The following is a 23,361-nucleotide window of genomic DNA, read 5'->3' on the forward strand; positions in this document are numbered from 1 at the left end:
TTGATTAGGGTATACTGTTTATACATTGAGAACGTTACTTTTCCCATTAGAAACGTGGTGTATAGAAACGCTTTGATTGGAAAAACGTAACAAGTAGCTATTCTTTATTTTGACGCTATGTTTAGTAATGAAACTTGAATTTGATAAGAATGCTAATGATGAAACGCAATAATTAATTAAGATTGACAAGAAGGATACGCAAGACAAGAGTAAGTTGAATAAGATGCTCCTTTTCTTTTATTCTTTTTCCCTCGATTCCCGTAATCCTTCGTTGCGTGGTTATACTTGGGGTCGATTTACGTTAGACACTCTCAATCTGGCACGTAGTTAGTGTTTTTTAATGGATACGAATTCATCGCGTGGATGTTTCATTTCCGTACAAGTTTGAAAAAAAATCAATAAAATCAATAAAATCACCTGCATTCTTGTCGTTTCATCGAGAATGCTCGCGTATTACGTGAAATATAAAGGCACACAAGTTGAAACAGTCAAAAGAGGAAAGAAAAACAACTACATACCAGGAATGTGTAACACGCCTGCGCCGCGCCGTTTGACATATGTATACATGCCTTATATTCTGCAATACGTAGAGTAGAATAAAGATGAAACGACACGATAAAGATGTATGCATGTATATATATATATATATATATATATGTAGGTGGACGGGATACTGCGGGATACTACGGGATAAGGGCAGTGAAAAAAAATAGGAGAATCAATAATGTTGTTGAAAAATGATTGCATACGATACAGGTGTTTTACGCGGTAAGAACTACGATGGTGAAAAGTTTTACATATGTATGTACTTACATACGTTTTGTGTAGCCATAAGGTCGCTATTTCTGAAATTAAATCATTTTTTATACAGCGATTTTATAAAAGCGATAAAGATTAAAGAAAACGGTAAAAAGAAAAAACGTTTGAACGCTAAAGTATATATAACGGTATCCTGACAATTATTTATTTAGGCAGGTACAGTGATAGGCAGGTGGTTCGAAGGAACAAGATTACAGCCCTGAAAACCGTTTGACTGAAGCTTCTGCTAGTGTCGCGGGCGTAGCAGTCTTGTTCACTAGCGTGTCTAGAAGGTAATTGGAAATGGTCAAATGGAGCACAAAGTGGGGGATGAGCATACCAAAGGTACTTGGAAGCACTTGGAAGTATACTTGGTACGGTGGAAAGAATAGAGAAAAGCTGATTGCACGTTATATGTTTATATTTCATTTGATTTGATTTGATTCGATTCGATTTAATATACATATCGTGTACGTAACAGTGTTGAAACGGTTATGGTATTCGCTTTGGTTACAGCTTATATTCCCGCGTTCGAAAGGTTTTTCCTAGGTGTTCCAGTCCCAGTCCCAGTCCCAGTCCCAGTCCCACACAGGCCATCGTATGACGTAGAGATAATTCGTGTAGAAACAGTAGGCGCGTTTGTGTGCAGGGCAAAAAGAAGGAGACGCGATGCACGTGTGACCGGTAACGAGAATGTGCGAGTTAAAGCGAACTGTTTGATTGGTCGAGGAAAACGCGTGCCGCTACGACTGTTTCATCATTCCGCCGTAGCTAGGAGCGCGGTGTGCGCAGTGCGCTCCCCACCGCGTGCGCACAATATGTAACCCCCGCGACCGCCATCTTTGTCAAGTGGGTAACCTTTGTTGATTTGTGTGAAATGTGACGCCGTTGTTGCAAGATAATTGGTGATCGTGATTACGCATCCCACGTTTTGGTGTAACTAGTGATTCGTGTGTTTGTTCGATCGCGAACCTATGCATCGGATTACCGTGATCAGGTAAAAATAATTTGGTTGTCGTTAAATGTCGCAAGAGAACCACGCGAATCATCGCTCGACGCATACGGGCCAGCGGGTCTGGTCGCCAGCTCAAGCCACGAGAGGGAGTGAGAGAAAGAAAAGAGATAGATAGGTAAAGAGAGAGAGAGAGAGAGAGAATATGTGAGTGATTGTACACGAGAGGGACGGGGGGAGAAAGAGAGAGAGAGAGAGAGAGAGAGAGAGAGAGTAAGCTATTGGAGCGCGAAAGAGAGAGAGAGAGAGACTATATTTCGTACGCAAGTGTTGTTTCTCCTTGTACTTTCTTGACATTTTTCATTGATTACACGGAAATATACAAACTTTGGAATACTATGGAATAGTTGCAGATCTCTCGGTGAATCGAAGCGGTGCGATATTATAACGGAAGTGTGGTTATTGCGCGCGAAAAATTGTGCGAAACGTTGGAGAGTTGGCCGTGCCTACCCAAGATGGCTGCCCGTCGGGCTTCGAGAAACTTGTGTTCTCATGGTGTAGTTTAACGCGATTGCAGAGTGTCGAGTTTGTGTGGATCGTTGCGAGGTGCGTCAAGTCTCGAAATAAACGAAAGAGGAAAAAAAGTGCGTGCGGGTATCGTTAGGTTCGAAAAAGAAGCGATAGGAAATAGCGTCGGGAGAACGGACGGGTTCGTGGGCGACGGCCGTCGCTATTACGTTTATCGTCCGGTCCTTAAGGAATCGCACAAGAGTTATCGGTGGTCGTGGTCGAGTAACGCGCGAATCATGTTAAAAGTATGTGTTTCAAAGTTGATTATGTAAAATGGCTACCGACGGCAAAGAGTTTGTGGTTACTGGAAAACGTATCAGGCGTACGATCGTTCGGCAATTATTGGCTAGTTGTAACGAGAGAATGTCTGGATCGGTGCATGGTTATCGTTTTCGCGTGTTCGAAGGTGGATCATCGAGCGGAGTAGCATCGATTTCGATAATATTAATAGGCAGAGTTTGTCGGAAGAATTTCAGAAGCAAGGCGTAACGACGAAAGAGAAACGAGAAACGAGAAACGAGAAACGAGAAACGAGAAGCGACGGGCGGCGGTGGTTAGAGCCGTTCGGTAACCGTCCGTTTTCTCAGTGGCAGCTGCTCTCTCTCCGCTGGCCTGTTCTCTCTTCTACTCTCCGTCGGGTGAGAGGGGCCCCGGCAAATACAGTCAGCCGGCCTGACTGGCCTCTCTTCGCCCTCGTCCCCGTGATCGTCTTAACCGGAGGAACGACGCGACGGACAAATAGACGGACGTGGTGTCGGTTCGTTCGTTCGTTCGTTCGTACGTTCGTTCATTCATTCGTTCGTTCGACCGATACATGATTTTCTTCGATACGATAACGAATTGACGAAATTGAAACAGAAGGCACACTCGTGTGAGCGATCATGAGAAGAAATTGATAAATTTAGGTAAATCAATCGAACGTTGCTCGTTCGCAAAATCGTTTTGCGTTTGCTTGCGTCGTAAAATCGTTGGAAGCGTGCCGGTGATTGGCCGATTAACGAATTCGAGCCAAGGCTGACGTTTAAAATCCAAGTGGTCGCGGAAACATAATCGTGTTGAAAATACATGTATTCTGACATACGGTTTACCATTGTATTTATTTATCGGTGCAACTTATTGTAACTAGAACGATTGCATATACATATGTAGATGTTTTAGACCACGTGTTGAACAGCGCGACGCGACGAGACGCGACGAGACGCGACGAGACGCGACGAGGCGAATCGTATTCTTCGAGTCAATCAAAGCCGTACTTATATGTCACGTTTGAAAATTTCGTGGATCATATGTAACGATCGATTTCTCAGAACCAAGTATCGACTCAATTTGAACATGTTTCATTGAGTACGTGAACATGCTTTTGAGTAAAGGTTTAGTCCGTATCGCATCGTTAAGAATATCGAGTTTCTTTAATTTTACAATAATTCTAAATCGTTCGCAGCCGAAACGATACGGTGAAGGGCAGATATTACGCGGGAACACTAATAAGATCGTTTCTACGATGGTTGGACCATACCATTTCTATTCGGGTTTTATGTACATATTGACAGCGTATCCATACGTTCGTGTACATATTCTAAAGAATAATTATTTTGTTGGAAAAATGCGTTTAGACGTTGTAACTGGTTGAGAGATTTTGGCGGGAAACAGGATGATTCATTTTATTTGGTTTATTTGGGCATGAACGCGTATAGCTAGATTTCAACCTATTGCTAGACCGATATGTATCTTACTATCACGGTTTCGTACAACACTGATTGGTAAATGATTTACCGATGACTAGAATAGTTTCGACTGATAGAAAAAGTATATCGCGTTCGGTTGAGGTTCGGATCCGTGGATCGCGTTAGCGTCGAGAAGGTGTATTTTAGCAGAGTTTGTGCATTTGCAGGTTTACGCGATCGATTTAATTTAAGCCGCGTGTCTGTAGGTCGTTTGATGTTGCGCAATGGAAGCGCGCGAAGCCGAAGCGATTTGAAATATTTCTCTCCGTTCCAGGTGCAGGCATACTACGTTCTCGCGTCGCGGTCGAGGAGAAAGTTTGCCAGTTTACGAATTGAACGATAACACGAGGTGGAATGAGGTGGAATGAGGTGGAATGAGGTGGAATGAGATGGAATAGGGTAGGAGGGAGCCATCTCGAATTAGCGCGTCATTGAAAGTAAAGGATCGTTTGATTTATTTGGTCGGCTTAAAGAGGAAGTTGCACAAGTGACAGCAGTATGGTATGCTCGAAGAACGTGTTCGCAAGGTGTCGAAACGCGATTTGGAAGCGTTTAAACAACTCGCGCGTGTCTCGTTTAATCGGTAGCGTAACTAAAAAGTTGAGTTTCCTCGCTTGCTCGAAGCAGGAAGTCGATCGATAAAGGTCACGCGTTCGTACGCGTATTACCAAGAGAAAATAAATAAAAAAGACCGGTGAAATGTAGGAGGCGCAGAGAATTTTAACTGATGGGTACCTACTTGTTTTGATTTTAGGGTGGGCTGAAGAAGAGTACGGCGATCGTAGGCGAAGGAGGTGAAGGGACCTCTGATAAAAATCAAGGTACAACTGGCGCAGGATGTGAATATCGCAGCGACGCCGCAAAGAGGAACGATCCGGAGACGGTCGAGCGTTGTCGTCGATCGAGTGCGCGTACTCTGGAGAGATACGCGATCATCGTCGCCGGCGGCGTCATCCCCGTCGGCGGACGGCCGACGAAATCGAAGACGAAGACGAAGCAATGGACGAACCCGAGTCTCCTGAGACCTGGTCGGCCTGGTTTCTCGACGCGATCCGAAAGATCCGTAGTCAAAAGCAGAGGCCGAGCGTGGAACGAATATGCCACGCGATCCGTCAGCACCACAATTACCACGAGGAGGAGATCGCCGAGCACCTGGAGGTGGCCGTGAAACGCGGCGATGTGCTAAAGATCTTCAACAAGGGCCAGTCCTCGTACAAAGACCCTGGTGGTTTGCAGTCGAAGCCGCTCAAGGTCGGCAAGGCGTCCGATCTTAGCAAAGTGCTGGGCAAGGCCGTCAGAGAGCTCGGCGAGAGGGAAGGTTCGAGCCTGAAGAACATCGAAAAGTACATTAGACAGAGTCACACGGTCGAGGAAGAAGCCGAGGGTGATTTGAGGACTGCGCTCAGGCTATCGGCGAAAAGAGCCGTCGATCGAGGACTGGTCATCCAGGACGGTAGACTTTTCCGGCAACCGGACAGACCGCCTTGTATCAAGAAGCACGGGGAAAACGTTCAGCTCACCCTACCGGACCACCCTGTGCCCAAGGTCAGTAGTTTTTTATTCCTCTTTAACGATATTTACTTTGATCCTTTGATCCTTTCATCTTTTCATCTTGGCTACTTGTGAACGATCGTTGACGAGTCCAGCGTCGAAAATGTTTTCTTTAAATCTTCTATGCGCACCGATAAATACCTAATTTCCTACGATGTCAAATATTCCATAGAGGAGAGTAGAACGTTTCGAAATCACCTGTGATCGAGGAAATGTAGAGAAGGAGAGAGCAAGAGAGCAGGAGGTAGTATCGCTAGAATTTCCACCCGACCTTGAACTCGAGAGAGCACGAGACGGGCCAGAGTTGTTTGCCGCGTTATTCCACACGGCAGTATAACTACACGATTGCTATTTTAATTGGTTTGCTTTCTAATTAGTCTTCGTATTGTACGCTTTTCGTATTTCAGTACATCATCGATTAAACTTAAACTTAGGGATAGGGATACAGTTCGATACTTGGATGACTTTTCCTGTTTGCTCGTTGTTGGTGTTGTTCCGTAATCGAACGAACAACCATGGTGTCGAATATATGTATATGTATGTAGCTTGTAAAAGAAACGAGCACGATACATTTTCGGAGCGTGAGTCAGAAATTGGTAACGGAGTGCGACCAGGGGCGATGGAATTGTGAGTAAGATCGATGCAAGTATACCTTGTGTCTTGACGGGGAAAAGAACTGAATAAGGAAGGAAGAAAGGATGGAAGGGGATTGTGGGTGTTGGGATATTCTGTGTTGCAATGTTCGTCAAGTTCGTCAAGTTCGTGGCTCGTGACTCGCATGTATCAAGAAGGAAAATACATATTACGCACTCGTTACGATCCCCTTTTTGCGAATGAGGAGTCACGCCGTATATCCACGCCTCAAGATGGTTAGATGCGGTCAAGAGAGTAGCGTGCGCGCCCGTGTGTCTGTGTGAGGATTCGAAAGAGGGATTGGGAGAGAAGGACACGCGTCCGAGAAAAAGGAGATACAGAGGCAAAACGGCTCCAAATGATGCGCTATCCTTTAAGTTTGGCGACTCGACTTCCGGCGACTCGTTTGTACATTACTTCTTTTATTGATCTTTCACGCACATGGAATCTCTCTCGTGCTTTTCTCGCGTGTCTGCCTCCTCAGTTCGTTCTTTAGTTTTCGCTTCATTCTCTTAACCCGTTCTCCGCATTTTATACGTGTCAACCCGCAAAGCGCACGGAAAGTTAGTTATAGAAGGATCGATATCTAATCATGCGATGTCATGCGACGTAATGCGATGCATTGCTCCCCATTCGTCAGGATCACTCGTCAACCACGTTCTTCCCGTTGGATTTAGTCATTCTAAAATCGCTTCTATATCGCTTTTATCCACGACTCATAGTATTGTAAATTTGTATCTGCAACTGATTCGTGTTCCGACCAGAAAGTTCAATGGTGCATAAGCGGATAACTGTAGCAACAGCAGGTCGTTGTTGTGCAACAAGTTGTTCATTCGCGAGGTGCGGATCCTGTTTGCGTCTTTCGTCTCGTTTCGGAAAAGATTGTTTATTACACAATAACGGAAAACAGTAGCAGTAGTAGCAAAAGCAAAAGCACAGAAGCAGCAGCGTCTTGAACTCATTCGATAAGTTTATGTTTTTCTCCAACACATGGTTCGATCGCGATGTCATCGTACCGCGATCATGGCTCGATTACAGTTTCCGTTTATTTATTTCATTAAATCGTTGCAAATCGTTGCAAATCGTTGCAAATCGTTGCAAATCGCAACGTTTATACATATAAATGGAATAATTAAATTTACGCGGTATAGTGTAATAGTTTTGTAGATTGCGTTCGACCATAAATTTCCCATTGCAACGTAAACATTTGTTCAACGACTTTGCGTAAATTTAAATGGAGATTATGTGACAGATGATTAGATATCGCTGAATTTCTTGTCAACGTAGGGAACTTGATTGAACGAGTAACGATCTTTATATCTAATGGTAAAAATTTACTCATAAACCGTTCGTTTTCACGTTGAAAAACCCCTTTGATAATTGTTTCTGCAACTGTTAATAATTGTTGCTGTTGGGAGAACTACCACTCCCAGTGGTGATATTTACAAAATCGATCCATGGTCCCTTAATAAGATGCACCCTTCCTGATGCATAGATATACTAGAACTAGCTTGCATATTACCGGAAGAAAATAATTACGTGTTGATACGATGTATACCTACGGAAAAATCGGCGTCGCGTTTATTTTCAACTGGTAAAGTAAGAGCTATCGTCAACTGGGACTCGTCAGCTGTTCACTTTTCGCGTGGAAAGAAATGTTTGTATTGTACGTTGGTTGATTCGATTTGTCGCAGCTACCAGCTCCGCTACCGATATGCAAAGAGTGTCTCGGTGCGACGATAGCGGGCAACAACAATACGAAACGAAACGCGACGGAAAAGTTGAGCCGATGTAGCGCGTGCGGTGCAGCCCTGCACAACTCTTGCGCACCTCCGGAACTCTCGATCCTGGTCGATAGAGGTGTAACGTGGTGTTGCGACGATTGCTCGCCAATCTGCGCCGGCTGCCAGCTCGAACGAGAGTCGCAGAACTATCTGGTCAGATGCGCCGGCTGCGTAAAGTGTTACCATCCCACCTGCCTGGACCCCGCGCTCGACAAAAAGAATAAAGCACCCTGGAGGTGTCGACACTGTCAGACAGCGCATACACCGATCGCCAAGGATGACGGGAAAAGAGGCAAAACACAGGACGTTAGTTGCCTCGACGACACGCCGACTAGCGCAAGGAAGAGACTCAGCAAATTACGCGAGAGTAGAAAGTAAGCAAACGTTATCTTAATTTTAAAGGCAATTTTCCAAGATATTTCGTGGAAGAAAAATTCGCGGAAGAAAAAGCTTTTTTCATATTTCGATACGCGAAATAATAATATAATTTCGATGCGCGTCTAGGCTAACGAGATCGGAGAGGGTGGTAAGCGATAAGCTAAGAACTAGAATTATGCTTATTCCAGATCGACGATATCCAGAAAGAGCTTGACGAGCACGAGTCCCGGCAAGAAAAGCAGTGCAGGAGTGGCACAGGTGGACAGCAACTCGGACGGTAATGCGGGTGTTGTCTCCCCTCGTCAACCACCTTTGATTTCCTCTCCTTTACCACAACCCCCCACCCCACTCGCAGGCCAGGGTAGGCTACTCGAAGAAAAAAATGACCGGATCTCCAAAGAGAAGCAAAAGTTTTTTAGACTGAGCGCATTTAACGCGGACCACAATAAATTGAAGCGGGTGGGGGGCGGTGAGAAATTTAAATCTTCGCAAAACGTTAGTCCTAGGTTGACTCGAGGTAATGCTGCTGCCGCCGTAGCCGCAGCTGCAGCCGCCGCCGCCGCCGCCGCCGCTGCAGCCGCAGTCACAGCCACAATTGCAACCACAACCATAACTGCAACCGCAGTTGCTGCCAGTGTCGCGAACAAGAACGAAAAACAACAAACGGTAGTGGGTAAAAGGTTGCCGCTAATGTCCAGCAGCAGCAGTAGCAGCAGCAGCAGCAGCAGCAATAGTAACAGCAATAGCAATAGCAATAGCAACAGTAGCAGCAGCAGCAGCAGCGGCGGCAGCAGTAGCGAGGCGAGTGACAGCGATTCCTCCGACGCAAGTGACGATACCACCGACAACGACAACGACAACGACAACGACAACGACAACGACAACGACAACGAGGACGAAGATGACGAAGAGGTTAACAGTTCAAGCGAATCTACCGATTCATCGTCCGCAGACGACGGCCAGCAACAACAACTGCCAGTTGTTGAGTCTCCGAAACCGAGGGGTCCGTTCTCTTGCGATTTTAACGAGGACAAACCTTGGGGTTTCGCCGCAGCCGCTGCTGCTGCTAAACTGAACATGGAATCGCCGTTTTTTAGCAATATCACCAACACGTTCGGTGCTCCGTTACCCAAGCTCGACGTCAGTAGTAGTACGCCGACGTTCGGTTTACACATACAACAACCGGCGACTGCCGTCAATTCGGCGTTGCTCGATTGCGAGAAAAAGAAACAGAAAAACGATCGCGGCTTTGCAGCCGGTTTCACCACAGCGGACGGCAAAGTAAAACCTGGTGCCGGTCAATTGAAAGGTCTGTTCGACGGTTTGAGTCACTTTTTTTCAGTACCTAGTAGCGGAAGAGCGAGATCTAGCGCGCCAACGCCTAATTACGCTCCCGATAGAAGAAAACGGCCTAACGCGGAGGAAGCGAGTAACACGAGCAGCACGAGCAAATCGGCTAAATTATCCAAAGGGATACAGAGCAACAAAAGGCTGCTCAGTTTACCCGATACCCCGAAATCGAGAGATAAGAGGAAAATACAGGAGGGGTCGAGCGATGAACCGAGACTACCACGGCCTGGAATCTTCTTGCCTTCCGACGAGGCATTCTTCTCCGCTCCCCTTGACGAAAAATTAACAAAAATGACACCGTCCAATTTGGTGAAAACAGCGGTGAATAGCAAAAGGCACGAACACGAGAGGAGAAAGCTGATGAAAGACGACGCGTCGTCGCTGATCAAATGCGCTGTGATGGATTTATCGTCACCGGCACCGGCACCGGCATCAGCGTCCACGACCACGTCGGCGCTGGCGCCGGCGTCGACCTCGACCTCGATCTTGAGGCACGATCAACAAGATCAGCACGATCAACACGATCAATATTCGCGAAAGAAAAGTCCGCTCGTCGACGCGTCGAATCAGTCACGCCACCCTGTGCCCGCCGTTTTTAAATCTGGCCTGTGTTCCGATTCCGTGAAATCAAATCCCAACCCAAAGTCCATTCCACGAGCCTGTACTAGCGCCACCACCACCAACACCACCACGACACCCCGCGCGACACCCTGCTCCACCAGGAAGGGTAAGAGTCTACCCCACCCGTTCACGAGTCCTAACCTTGACGATGCACCCGATTCGCAAACAACAGTTCCCTCTAATCTAATCCTCGCTCACCACCACGTGGATGTGTTGGCGGTGTGGTGTGCTATGATATGTATGCGTGCGTGTGTGCCTGAACGTATGCGTCTTCTATTATTCTACACTTCTAGTCTTCTCGTCTCTCTCTCTCTCTCTCTCTCTCTCTCTCACTTTCTTTTTTTCTTTCTTTGTGTGTCTGTGCGCGTGCCTGGGCGTCTGTACATGTACGTCCGACGTAACTTCCTCCAAGATAACATGATTGTTCCACTAACGGTTAAATGGTTGTTCAATCTAAATATGACGAATGTTATAACACTTTTTTTACATTCTCTATGTTATTACATATCTATCATTAAAATATGCCTTTCGAACGAGAACAATCATGTTCCCCCGTAGGATGATGTTTGTCGTCGTTTGTGTAGCGTAAAACTCGTGATGGAAATGTTTATGCAGAGTTGCGTATTAAACAGTAAAGCACTTGTCGCGAAGGGCTCGCATGTTCCTGTACTTTTCGATTCATGCTCGATCTCTGTTAAAAGCGTGGCTGAACTTTCCATACGTTTTACACTGCAGAAACTTTACCCGGTTATTGCATGCTTATTACTAATATTGTTGTTGCTATTATAATTAATATTACTATTGTTGTCGTCGACGTCGTCGTCGTCGTCGTCTTCGTCAACATTGGTACCATGATTATTATTCTTACCATCATCATCATCATCCTTCTCATTACTATTACTATCTTTATTATTTGTTGGCTCTGGCATACTTACTCTTCTATTTCTATCTTATTTTTTTTCTTCAGAAGGTACGTAATTAATACACGTTCAAGAAAACGTAAGCAAACAATTATTTACGAGCAGTCATTTACAAAAAGATTGTTCGTTTCGTTACCTTACGTACGCATCCTTGTTTAATTGTTCGCTTTACGCTCAGAAAACTATCTTTAGAAAAATCTTTGTTTATTAGAATCGCCTGGTGAAGTTTATCACCGTTACGATTGGTTTCGGCATACCGAACATCCTGTACAGCTCGAGCTATTTTTTATAATTCCACCTAAGAAATGAATAGTAATCTGTGTTGTTCCGTTTCCAGGATCGAAGAAATACGTCACTGATATTATCCGATAATGCAAAGTTAACCTGCTGCTGGTGCTGCTGACATTTAGCAGGCACGCAATTTTCCTAATACTTTCTCACCGCCCCACTCCTTCGTTCGCAAGAAACGAACTAAAAGACTGAAAAGAAAGTTGCCTTTACCATCGAGCAGCCAGTTTCTTATATTCTGCCAACACATCCCATTAAACCTATCCCATAGCGTTGCTTTGGATACGATTTTAGTCACGATATTAACATGACTTACTAATTATTATCATCGTACTCGATGCTACTTAACCGAGGGTTATTGGTACACAACTTGATATTTACGCTTTGCAATTATAGTATTTTTGCTTCTTTACCTTAATAAGGTATCAAACATTCTAATAAGTGGACATGGTTGTGTGTCGTGTGAAATCTTGACGGTACCTGTTTTTTCCTTTTTTTTTTGTTTTGTTTTGTTTTCTTCTTCTACTTTACTTTACTTTACTTTACTTTACTTTACTTTACTTAACTTTACTTTACTTTATTTCACTTTGTTTTACTTTACTTTCATCACTACTTTTTATTCGATATTGTGTAGGTTTAATTGTTGGGTAATGTAAGCATATCGCGTGTCCTTTTTTTTGACACAAGAATCGATCGATCGGTGCGTATCGAAGGATACGCAGTAGTGTTGAAAGTCACGCGTAAATTATATTAACGAGAGTGGTCGTTCAGTAAGTGGATATCGATCAAGTTTGATTTCGTTCCTTCGATCGATCGATAGCGCGGGGAAGTAATCGGTAAAAAGCAGTGCGTCGATTCTGTTTACAGAGGAACCGATTCTACCGCAGAGCCTGCCACCGGGTGTCACTCAGAAGGACGTGGATCTGTTCAAGGAGGCTCGAGATAGAGCAGCTCGGTTAACTACTGCAAACGGAGAAAGCGAAGAGAGTAGCAGCGTGGTGTCTGTGAGCGCAGGGAGCAGCGGTACAACCGGTGGAAGCCGAAATCCCGCGGCCATAGTTTTCGGTCGATACGAAGTCGAGACTTGGTATTCCAGCCCGTTTCCCCAAGAGTACGCGAGATTGCCGAAACTGTTCTTCTGTGAATTCTGCTTAAAGTACACCAAGAGTCGGGCGGTACTTGACAGGCATATGGACAAGTGTCAGTGGAGGCATCCACCGGCCACCGAGATCTATAGGTGTAACGGGCTATCCGTTTTCGAGGTACGTGTACTTCCTTTTTTCGTTCAACCTTTCTCAATGTTTCTTGAGAACAGTGGTTCATTTAACAAGAAGCCACTGTTTCTTGCATGCTTATGCACCTGATCAACTATCAACTTCTCTCGACTAACCAGATTACTTGCTTTTACATTTTTCAGATCGATGGTAACGTGAACAAGATCTATTGCCAAAACTTGTGTCTATTAGCGAAATTGTTCTTAGATCATAAAACTCTGTATTACGACGTGGAGCCGTTTTTGTTTTACGCGGTGACGAAAAATGACAAGTACGGTTGCCATTTGGTTGGCTACTTTAGTAAAGAGAAACATTGTCCGGCGCAGAGGTACAACGTGTCGTGTATCATGACTCTGCCCCAATATCAGAGGCAAGGGTTCGGAAGGTTTCTCATCGAGTTCAGTTACCTTTTGTCCAAGGTCGAAGGGATTCCTGGAACACCGGAAAAGCCACTTTCCGATCTTGGCCGTGTATCGTACCATTCCTTTTGGAAAAGCGTCGTGCTCGAGTATCTTGACGCTCACAGAGATTCGACGGAAATCAAACTGGGAGATATAACGAAAGAAACCGGAGTTTCTGCCCACGATATCGCGACCGCGATGCAATTGTTGGGTTTCGTCAGATCGGTCCATCTACCCGGCGAGGGAAACTCAAAGGTGGCCGTAGTGGTCGACTGGGGCAAAGTGGACGTTCATATGGCCAAGATACGAAAAAGTTCGCGGATCAAGTTGGACCCTGATTGTCTCAGGTGGATACCGTTGCTCACGCAAATTCCAAATCCGTATCAAAGCCCGGAAGAAAGCGGCGACACTAGTTCCGAATCGTCACCGGTCGCGGCCGAACCTAAACACGTAGCAGCCGTCGTCGAGAAAATACAAAAGGTGAAGATCAAGAGAAAACCGAGAGGCAGGAGGTTGGGACAAAGAAGATCGTCCCCCTTGAAACCAAAAACTCTTCAAAAATCTTCGGTACAAAAGGACACCGGTTTCAAAGAACCAAAGGACTCGAAGGAAACGAGACAAATCAACGACTCGAAAGACTCGAAGGAAACGAAAGAGTTTAAAGAAACGACAAAAGAGAGCAAAGAGAACAAAGAGACGAAAGAACCAAAGGAACCGAAAGAATCGAAAACAACGAAAGAAACAGGAGAGATGGAGAAAGAGGCGCGAAGCACCGCAACCGTTGTCCCGGAAAATGGCAAGATGATGGAGGTTGAAGCGAAGCATGTTACATCGACACCGAGAAATTCTCGAACGATGACTGCATCGAAAAGCTCGAACAACTCGGTGAACTCGGCCAAGTCGACACCTCTGTCAGCGGTATCGACGACGCCTAGACGAAAGATCAGGGTGCCGAGAACCCCTCTAGTCGAATCGGTAGTGACTCCTTTGCGAAAACGAAAACATTCCGAAAAGACTGAAAGCGAAGATAAAGAGGACAAGTGCGAAGTGAGTTGTAGAAAAAGGACTCGTGAGTCGTTGAGAGAAAAGGAGAAGGAAAAGGAGCGGGAAAGAGAGAAGGAGAAGGAGAAGGAGAAACCGAAGGAAAAAGACAGGGCAAAGGATAAAGATAGGGATAAGGATAAGGATAAAGATAAAGATAAGGATAAGGATAAAGATAATTCGACAAAGGAGAAAGACAATAATTGCGTTATGGAAGGAGAAAAGCTGTCTTCTAAGGAGGTGGGGATAGAATCGGTTCCGTTCTCCGGTGTCCAGAAACCGGCTAAAAAGCAATGCAAAGTAGACGACATCCTGTTGAAGATAACCAGTCGGCAAAGCGGGAAATACCTGCAGACGAAACAAGGGAAAGAGAAAAAGCTTTCGGAGCAAAACCAATGTAACGGAGGAAAAGAGGAGGGAAAGGAAATTGTTAAAGGTTCGCCGGTATCGAGGCGTGGTAGGGCGAAAGCCGAGAAAGATGCCTTAAAAATGCCACAATTGAAACCGGAAGCAGTTTGTACAGAAGAGAGAGCTGATAGTCCCATCACGGTAGCACCTCCCCCAGCTTTATCCCCTTCGCCAGACTCGGAGAAAACAGATTCACCTGTTACCGACAAACAGCTCTGTGTTTTTCAATCGAATCCTGCTAATCAGGCGGATAACGCGACGGAAACGAATGAGATCGATACCAGCGTGGTTACTGCCGATATCGGTCGAACAAGCAGCGTTGTCGTTCCACCGGAGCCGGAGGCGGAGGTAACCTCTGCCAGTCCTGGAGAATACGAGGGCGGTGACGAAGACGAAGGGGAGGAAGAAGTACCTGCGCCGAGACCGAAATCTGTGACACAGTGTTCAAGCGTAACTGGCGGAAATATTGATTCGAACGAAGAAACCGCCGCAGAGATAATGACGGAAGATAATCGAGTCGAAGAACGGAAAGAAGTAGAGAAATACTTACTGCAGAAAGTGGAATCGGAATCGCAATCGCAATCCCAGATTGCGAACGATCGGAACGAACAAGTTGCGAAAGAATGTGATAAAGATTCAGAGACTGAAAAAGCAATTTGTAGCCCGGAAACGCTGAAATTGGTACCTGATGTTCCTTCGCCTAAACGCGAGGAAAACGAAAAATTAAAAGTTATTGCTCAGGATAAGGATGAGGATAGTTGTAAGGAAGAGGCGGTTTCCGATAGGTTAGCTTTAAAAGATTCGAGGGAGGAAGATTTGACACGAACGAAAGTGGAAACTTGTCCGATTGCTCCTACGGAAAAGAAAGAATTGATCGTCACTTCGAACGTTGCGTCGCCTGAAACGGATTCCCTCGCACCGCAAGAGAAGGTTCTTTCTGTCGTGGAGCAGCAACAACAACAACAACAACAGCAGCAGCATCATCATCATCATCACCACCACCATCATCACCACCATCACCAACAGCAACAACAGCAACCACCACCACCACCACCGCCGCAACAACAACAACAGCAACAGCAACAGCAACAACAACAGCAGCAACAACAGGAGAATTTGCATCTTCAAACTCAATCGGAAGAGTTAAAACAAAATTCTCCCGAGAGTGGCAAAACGACGCCTCATTTGGAAAATCCTGGCTCGGTGAAACGCACGCCTCCTTCGCAACCGGATTTGCCTTCGATGGGAGTATACACTCCTGATTCGACCACAAATTCGGTGCATTCGTTGCATTACGGCCATTGCGATTTGGATGTTAGTCAGTTGGGACTGGAATCTCCGACTTCGATCGCGAGCGATCTCGCGTCGCAAAACAGCGTCGAGAGGCCACCGAGCGCTTTGCCATCGATGCCGGCATCGGTCACGATTCCACCACCCTCGGTACCCATGCAAATAGCTACTCCGCCAGTCACTTCCGTTGCCGTAAATATATCACCGCAAGTACAGTACTCTGACTGTTCGATGCCTCAACATACGCAATCGACGGCGCACGTCAATATTCATCCGATGCAGCATCAACCTCATACACCGCAACCCCTTCAACAGCCTCGAACGCCACAGTCGCATACTCCTCAAAGTATACCGACCCAAAGTCCGCAACCCCTTCCGCAAAGTCATACGCCACAACCGTTGCCTCAGTCTCATACTCCGCAGCCTCTTCCTCAGTCTCACACGCCTCAGAGTATACCGACCCAAAGCCCGCAACCGATGCCTCAAAGTCGTACGCCGCAACCTTTGCCCCAGTCTCATACGCCGCAACCGATACAGCTGTCTCTGACTCAACAAGCACAGAACCAAAACATAGCGCATAGTCAGTCTCAACCTCAGCAGCAACAGCAACAGCAACAGCAACAGCAACAGCAACAGCAACAGCAACAACAACAGCAGCAGCAGCAGCAGCAATCTCACAGCAACAAGAGAGCTAGTGGTTCGCAAACGACTCATAGATCGAGATCGACTCAACAGAGTAGTAGTCGATCGCATCGAAGCACGCCTCCTACGTCGCATGCGCAAGCCTCCTCTCAACATTCGAGCTCCCACAGTAGTCACGCGAGCTCTCATAGCAGCCACACTACCGTGGCGCACAGCACGCACGTGCCACCTCAGTACCAGCAATCTTCGTCGATGAGCGTACCGCCGGTACCTCATCCTCATTCTCACACGCACGCTGCTCATTCGCACAATATGGCCGTTATCTCGCAAGGAAATTACATGGCAGTCGCCTCGCAAAACTTTCCAACGCAAAACACCTACGTGATCCAGCATCGTAGCGGCAGATCGGGCGCGCCTACACCTTGCACCACTGCGACAAACTTTTACATTCAGACGAGCGCGATGCCTCCGCATTCGCATACTCCGGCACCTTCTTTATCCGCATCCGGAAATCATCAGACGACAAATTCCTGCAGCTTGGCAAAATTGCAGCAACTTACAAATGGTTTGGAAATGATACCACCCACGCCTCCACCAAGTATGAATTTGACACCACCGCCACCGATACCGCATACGATGACACCACCGCAAAGCTCGCGACAATTATCGACTCCGCCTCAGGTGCCTCTTGGTTATCCGAAGAATTATTACAACGTGAACACTGTTCCACCAAGCACTCCCGGCCCCCCAAGCAGGTCAGCTTCGAGGTCATCGGCTAACGCGAACATGGCCTCTCTAACGCAACCGTATCCAAGCGATAGTCTTTATCGACAAACTCTCGACCCTGGAAGTACATGCCCTCAGATGCAGAGCGCGGCTAGTAGGGTCAGCCCTAACGTCGCTTTGAACACGAATCTTATGGCTCAGTATGGTTATAGAGTAGCACAACCAGCCACCGGTTACATGAATCAAGCGGCTCAACTCGGTGGTTTCATGAATCAGGCCAGTCAGCTGCCCGTCGGAGTCGTAAATGTACCTGCACCATACCCCCAGGACCCTCATCAACAGAATCCAGCGGCGGTTTACACCACCTATCACGGTTACATCAACGGAGGCCTTATGCAGCCCCTGAACAGTTCGATGAGGCCGCGTTAGCCCTCCGATCAACCGAACGCACACTCTACTATTATTCCTCGTAACGAACGCGCCTGAAATCTTCACTGCTCTTTCAGAATTATCCAATCGATTGGAATCTCTTCTATACAAATTTCGAGTGTAAAGTATAACGAGGAGGGAACGTTAACGGGATCGCGTCGTGAAATCTTTTTTATTTACTCGCTTTCGTCGCTTTCGCTTTCACGCTTGTCCTTTGATTCCATCTTTCGTTCTTTTCCTTCCTTTCATTTTATTATCTTATTTTCAATATATATATACACACACACACACACACACACACACACGCGTCTCTTTACGTTATCGCTATACGGCAGCACCCTTCTCAATATCCGCCATATTCTTCACGTTTTTACGTCAGGATCAAAGGATTCTCAAATTGTCGGATAGCTGTATATGGTTGAATATGGTTAAGTGATCGAAACTTGCATAGAAGAATAAATCGACGAAACTTGCAGAAAAACGGATGAGTGGATGTAATTAGGTATGTTTGAAAATTAATCTGCAAAGTATGGATTCGTAAGTTGTGCATTTAAAGTGATTAATAATAGTCTACCTTGAAGGTCGATTAGGGATCTATTAGGGTAGATAAACGTTGTATATTCACGATCGACGAAACAAATACCTATTTTTAGTAGGGCATTCCCTCCCGAAACTGCAACAGTGTTACGTTTTGTGTATAATAATATACATATGCGTATATATGTATATGTATTACACAAGATATTTGCAAATAATATTCTGTTTGATATTATCGATTGTTGAACGTTGTTGTTTACTTTTTCTTCGAGGCACACTGTACTTTACTGTATCATAAAATACTTATATCGCTCTAATAATTCTAATTGTATTATTGCAAATTTAATTACGATCGCTGTTGGGATTGTTTTTAAACGCGTTCGTTCGTTTCGTTGTCATCGACTGGTAAATGAGCAGTATCAACCACATCTTTTCATCTTTTCATCCTGTCACCTTTCTACGTGATACCGTTTTTATTATCGTAATTATTCTATTACTGCTACTATTATTACCTCTATGATAATGATGATGATGATGATTATTTTTATTATTATTATTATTATCATTATTATTATCATTATCATCATCATCATCATCATTATGTCCATCGTCACTGTCTTTATTTTTATCTTCGTAATCGCACCATCGTTATTGTCGTTATCATCGTCGTCGACGTGATCATCGATCGTTCGAAAGAGAATTATATTTTATTCGTTGTCACTCCCTAAACCCGTCACGATACACCAAACGTATTGACGGTATAAAGAAAATACAGATAAGAAGATCGAATAACGTTCGTTCGTTGTGTATTATACGTAACGTTTTATCATCTACATTTATGCAGTACGGAGCTAGATACTAGGGTCACGTACTAGTTTCAAGAATGATTACGGATGCGTAAAAGAAACTCTTCCACGGAGCGTCGTAATAAAAATTTATGCTAAAATTATTTTTTGTATCGAGTTATAAGAGAAAAGTCGAGAACCTAATTCCACGTTTAGCCTGTTTGTGGGAAATTTTAAATGGTGCTCGTTCGTGTACTTTCAATTGTAATTTCCCTTCCTTGTGACGCTTCGAGGAACGATCGCGAACAAATAATATATTTATAGTATGTTACGAATTTAATTTTTTCAGACGAGACTATAAGAGCGAGAGGCAAGGATTTGCCTAGTTTTTAGCGTATCTATTAAACGATAAGAAAAAGTTATGAATAGTGTAAAAATACATCAATATTTATTGTACATAGATCTAAAAAAACTACTAACAAATAAAAAGGAATCAAAAATACGGAGATTTGTAGGTATAGAATTTGAGGGAATCTGTTAAATGGCCTGTTACGACACGAACCATTGAATACTATCTTCGATTTCTTCTTAGAATTAGTCTTCACGGTCAGTTTCTCTTTAACCCTCCGTCCTAGGTATCTATCTCGTTACCTTCTTCTACGTGCGAGAATCGCAACGACAAGAATTAATTGCACCTCTTATACCTTGTACATATTGTTCGTATAATTAGATATATGTAGAATGATAGAAACCGGAGCACTCGAAGGGTTCGATGCGTTACCTTGGCCTTCGTTTTCTTCTCCTCCCTTCGCGCCTTTTCTTTTCGGCTTTTGCCAAATCAATGTACTTTTTCCTTTGCTCCGGAGTCATCCTAGTCCATAATTTTCCGGCTGCTCGCGCGATTACGGTTACGTGCTCCTTCGGCTTCTTACTACGCAACCGTAAGAAAAAGATGATGAAGGGATTAGTGGTGCGATATTTGATCGATTCCCTTCCATTAACCTGCGACTCGGGACCGTTGACAACTTTCTTATTGTTAGTCCTTCCGGGACGATCATCTACGCTACCCAAAATGAAAAAGTGGAAACCACCAGTTTACCAAGAGATGTATAGAATAAATCGCGTACTTAGGTATCGAAATTGTATCGTTTAAAAAAGAAAAACGAACCTAACAAACCGGAAATTGTCTTACCCGTTGTCGCGTTCTTTCCGTTCTTTTCGACAGCGTGTTTTCGATGATTCAGCGGATCCGGCGTTTCCCATATCGCCCCCACCCCCCTTTACTGCCCTCGGATACGAACCTTTAGCAAATCTTTATCCTGCACCGTTTTACACATTACTTGATAATTTTGTCTTGAATTTTTTTCTCGAAAACTGAAGTTGAAGCATGTCAACGAAAAAAGTATGCTTTCGTTGTTTCGCCCCAAGAAAAAGGGATAAACAAAAGAAGAATAAGGAAAAATATTTTTCTAAGTACTTACATATACATATATACATATTTATATATATGTATATAGGTAGATAGGTTTCTTGGGAAAAATGGTAAATTTCTTATATTGTACTTTTCTATTTTCTATTTTTACATATTACATTTTACATCTTATATTTTCGTATTTCAAATAGAAATATAAAACAATAAAAGTTTCAGATAGGATTAAATGATCGCGTGTTAGAGTTACGAGGCAAACGAGGATGAAAGGAAGTAAGACGTTTATCATAGCTCTCCACCCGCTTGAGCTGCTTTCTTCGGTTTCTTGTTCTTATTCCATTTATCTCCGCAGTAACAAGCTTCTTTTTGAGCGTCCATATAACTTTTGCATCCTAAAGCCGTGGTACCGGTAAACAACACTTTTGCGGCAGTTTTGCACGTGTTAATCACGGTGGACGACTGATACCCTTCGCAATATTTATATAAACATCTCTTAAATTCCAAGTCGCACTTTTCCTTATCCGAATTACAAGTATCGTAACAGATATCGTGCGCGTCGCAACATTTAGTCATTTCTGCAAGTGGCAAGTACTCTTGGTTTATCTGAAATCATCGTTGCTCGATTAATCTTCACCGGACGAATCACCGGTTCGATTATTTTTCATTCAAATTCCCTACTTCGATTCCCAGAGAACCGCATCCGTTGCTCTGCGGTTTATGGTTCCAATCCGGTTTCGGTGGGATTCCTATAATTACAAGAAATTTCGCGCCATACGGACATAGGACAAACAACTATTATAAAACATTAATACGTAGAACGGGGTAACAACCAATAGAGTTCTCTCATCTATAAATACACGTTACATACTTGAATTGTAATTTTTCTTAAATCGCGTCATTTTACCACGTGACTTGACAAAGTTCGCCTCGCCGGGGATACGTTACGTTCTATACAATACATACGCGCTTACTCTCATCGTGCTGTAAGTTTTACGTATGTAGCTACGTAACAATAGCACCGTGGGCACCGTGTCTCGAATCAACTGTGGATCGACTTTAACGTCAAAGATAACGAATCACAGATTCGATAAAAGCCTACCTCCTGGACACTGGAAGACGCAGGTTTCTTCCACGGCTGCGTCAAACACTTCGTGTATGTCTTTGATTTTTCTAGCCACGGTGATCGCGTTTTCGAAGAAATCCTGAAAAACCGACTCTGCCACTAACACAGCATCTCTTAAATTCGATAATAAACCAGCGCCATAGCCAGACCACGCGTACGCTAGGAAAGTTAGAAGGTAAATCAGGGCTTTCCGATACTGCGAAAAATCCATTCTCACACGTTCCCGATGCACTACTGATACACCGTTAGATCGGCTTATATCGGCTTATGGATATTTTTAGGTAAATCGAGTCACATATGTATGTAGGTAAACGTACATGATCTTATTGGCCACGTGGTAACGGACGACGAAATAATTTCTTGCTGTATACTTTCGTCGTTATAACATATGTATATAACGAATAACGATACGTATGTAAGTATATATGTATACCATCTGTAATACTACACGACTTTGACGAACGCGTATCGTGTAATCCACGATCAGCTGTTTAATTTCTTTTGTATATTCTTATTCTTTTTTTTTTTCTTTACAAATTTAACGAGTGTCATTCGATTTAACGAGTGTCATCAGAAATCACAGAAATAAAACTTAACGTTTTCCTTATTGTACAAACAACCATCTTTATTAATTTAAAGAAAAAGCCTGGGCATACAAATTACTCTTACGATGTAAAATATGTGTAGGAGTAAAGAATTAAAGTTTCTTTTGCAGCTCTCCGCTCTCATATAATCTCTTTATATCTGTGCCACCTCCCAAACATACTCCTTTGACAAACACTCTAGGAACTGTTCTAGCACCCGTCATGTCACCCAATATGCTTTGAATTTCATCCCCATCCTCTCTTTCGTCCAACTCGATGGCAGTATATTTCTTCTGCATGTTATCAAACACCTATAGAAATATCTGCATAAGCAACGTTGTACAAATTATAAGATTACGTACATCTGATAAGATTACACTTTACCTGTTTGGCCATTTTACAATACGGACATTGTGTTTTAGAGAATATTACCACTGCATCTGAAGCGATTAGCTGTTCCACTTGCTCTTTTGATATCGACATAGTTGTGTTCTGTGCGCGCTAGAAACAAAACACAATGCTAGTAATCCGAAGAGACTGTTAATTGTTGACACGAAAGTTGAACGATACCTGTCTCTCGGTCTATCTTATGAGATTTCTCTATGTACACTGCAGTAGACTGTTTGACACTGTTGCCACTGGCACTCATAAAATTAATTTCCTGGCTTTATCAATTATCATGAAATCAATCAGTTTCAAACCACGTCGTCCGTTTTCACCATTCTACTTTCGCAAACTACACTGCTGAAAACGTCCCTAGGGAAAATCATGAGGTGGGGGAAAGTACTTCCACCATTCCTGTTGTTACATTTTAGTTTCCTTGGGCAAAGCCCAAGATGGCGTTTCAGGGGAAAAATTCCCTTATATTGCCTCGCAAACATTATTGGCGCTAAAATACAAATCTTATTATATAGAATCGATCAATCGATATTTACCGTTGACCGATATCCACTATATCTGGTACTTACTAGCAGCGCAAGTGGTACAACCTAGCGGATAGAGTGTAGACTGTTATGTATCAGTTTCAGGCGATATAACAGAAGAAAAGAGAAGAGAAGAGAATAGAATACCGACCGAACTGGATAAAATATACTTGAGAATTCGTCCAAGAAGAGGCGCTATT

At 44.2% G+C, this 23,361-nt stretch overlaps 4 protein-coding genes across 13 annotated transcripts; 1 reads left to right on the forward strand and 3 right to left on the reverse strand.

The window, feature by feature from the left end:
• The first annotated feature begins 69 nt into the window (after positions 1–69).
• Positions 70–19,604, forward strand: LOC114879659 (histone acetyltransferase KAT6A-like). Of its 10 annotated transcripts, XM_046287331.1 has the most exons (8): positions 70–209; positions 662–768; positions 972–1,091; positions 4,799–5,589; positions 7,923–8,386; positions 8,579–10,467; positions 12,437–12,831; positions 12,987–19,604. In XM_046287331.1, exons 4-8 carry the CDS (start codon positions 5,044–5,046, stop codon positions 17,778–17,780), a joined length of 8,088 nt encoding a protein of 2,695 aa, XP_046143287.1. In that variant the 5' UTR covers positions 70–209; positions 662–768; positions 972–1,091; positions 4,799–5,043; the 3' UTR covers positions 17,781–19,604. The 10 variants fall into 10 exon arrangements, with proteins under 10 accessions (XP_046143287.1, XP_029050631.2, XP_029050632.2 ...); XM_029194798.2 differs by lacking the exons at positions 70–209; positions 662–768; positions 972–1,091 and adding an exon at positions 1,104–1,172; XM_029194799.2 differs by lacking the exons at positions 70–209; positions 662–768; positions 972–1,091 and adding an exon at positions 1,107–1,143.
• Positions 18,016–20,576, reverse strand: LOC114879673 (high mobility group protein homolog TDP-1-like). The gene is made up of 2 exons (XM_029194840.2): positions 20,295–20,576; positions 18,016–20,165 (listed from the first exon to the last, which is right to left on the reverse strand). Exons 1-2 carry the CDS (start codon positions 20,363–20,365, stop codon positions 19,880–19,882), a joined length of 357 nt encoding a protein of 118 aa, XP_029050673.1. The 5' UTR covers positions 20,366–20,576; the 3' UTR covers positions 18,016–19,879.
• A 90-nt stretch (positions 20,577–20,666) lies between these two features.
• LOC114879686 (group XIIA secretory phospholipase A2) lies at positions 20,667–21,929 on the reverse strand. Its single transcript, XM_029194874.2, has 3 exons — positions 21,631–21,929; positions 21,210–21,277; positions 20,667–21,134 (listed from the first exon to the last, which is right to left on the reverse strand). Exons 1-3 carry the CDS (start codon positions 21,863–21,865, stop codon positions 20,817–20,819), a joined length of 621 nt encoding a protein of 206 aa, XP_029050707.1. The 5' UTR covers positions 21,866–21,929; the 3' UTR covers positions 20,667–20,816.
• A 323-nt stretch (positions 21,930–22,252) lies between these two features.
• Positions 22,253–23,298, reverse strand: LOC114879688 (glutaredoxin-C4-like). Its single transcript, XM_029194876.1, has 4 exons — positions 23,207–23,298; positions 22,809–23,127; positions 22,623–22,739; positions 22,253–22,549 (listed from the first exon to the last, which is right to left on the reverse strand). Exons 3-4 carry the CDS (start codon positions 22,719–22,721, stop codon positions 22,352–22,354), a joined length of 297 nt encoding a protein of 98 aa, XP_029050709.1. The 5' UTR covers positions 22,722–22,739; positions 22,809–23,127; positions 23,207–23,298; the 3' UTR covers positions 22,253–22,351.
• Positions 23,299–23,361: the final 63 nt, after the last annotated feature.

Source organism: Osmia bicornis, chromosome 10 (genome assembly GCF_907164935.1).
Source record: "Osmia bicornis bicornis chromosome 10, iOsmBic2.1, whole genome shotgun sequence".
NCBI lineage: Eukaryota > Metazoa > Arthropoda > Insecta > Hymenoptera > Megachilidae > Osmia > Osmia bicornis.

What these genes read in the sequence shown, in the direction of transcription:
- LOC114879688 (XM_029194876.1), bottom strand. Translation starts at nt 22,721, where the DNA reads ATGTCGATATCAAAAGAGCAAGTGGAACAGCTAATCGCTTCAGATGCA. An exon ending in ATTGTAAAATGGCCAAACAG is followed by an intron (nt 22,550 to 22,622) that starts GTAAAGTGTAAT and finishes ATATTTCTATAG; the next exon opens with GTGTTTGATAACATGCAGAA.
- LOC114879673 (XM_029194840.2), bottom strand. Translation starts at nt 20,365, where the DNA reads ATGGGAAACGCCGGATCCGCTGAATCATCGAAAACACGCTGTCGAAAA. An exon ending in CGGAAAGAACGCGACAACGG is followed by an intron (nt 20,166 to 20,294) that starts GTAAGACAATTT and finishes CATTTTGGGTAG; the next exon opens with CGTAGATGATCGTCCCGGAA.
- LOC114879686 (XM_029194874.2), bottom strand. Translation starts at nt 21,865, where the DNA reads ATGGATTTTTCGCAGTATCGGAAAGCCCTGATTTACCTTCTAACTTTC. An exon ending in CGTCTTCCAGTGTCCAGGAG is followed by an intron (nt 21,278 to 21,630) that starts GTAGGCTTTTAT and finishes TTGTAATTATAG; the next exon opens with GAATCCCACCGAAACCGGAT. An exon ending in GCGGTTCTCTGGGAATCGAA is followed by an intron (nt 21,135 to 21,209) that starts GTAGGGAATTTG and finishes CGATGATTTCAG; the next exon opens with ATAAACCAAGAGTACTTGCC.
- LOC114879659 (XM_046287331.1), top strand. Translation starts at nt 5,044, where the DNA reads ATGGACGAACCCGAGTCTCCTGAGACCTGGTCGGCCTGGTTTCTCGAC. An exon ending in CGGACCACCCTGTGCCCAAG is followed by an intron (nt 5,590 to 7,922) that starts GTCAGTAGTTTT and finishes GATTTGTCGCAG; the next exon opens with CTACCAGCTCCGCTACCGAT. An exon ending in AAATTACGCGAGAGTAGAAA is followed by an intron (nt 8,387 to 8,578) that starts GTAAGCAAACGT and finishes TGCTTATTCCAG; the next exon opens with ATCGACGATATCCAGAAAGA.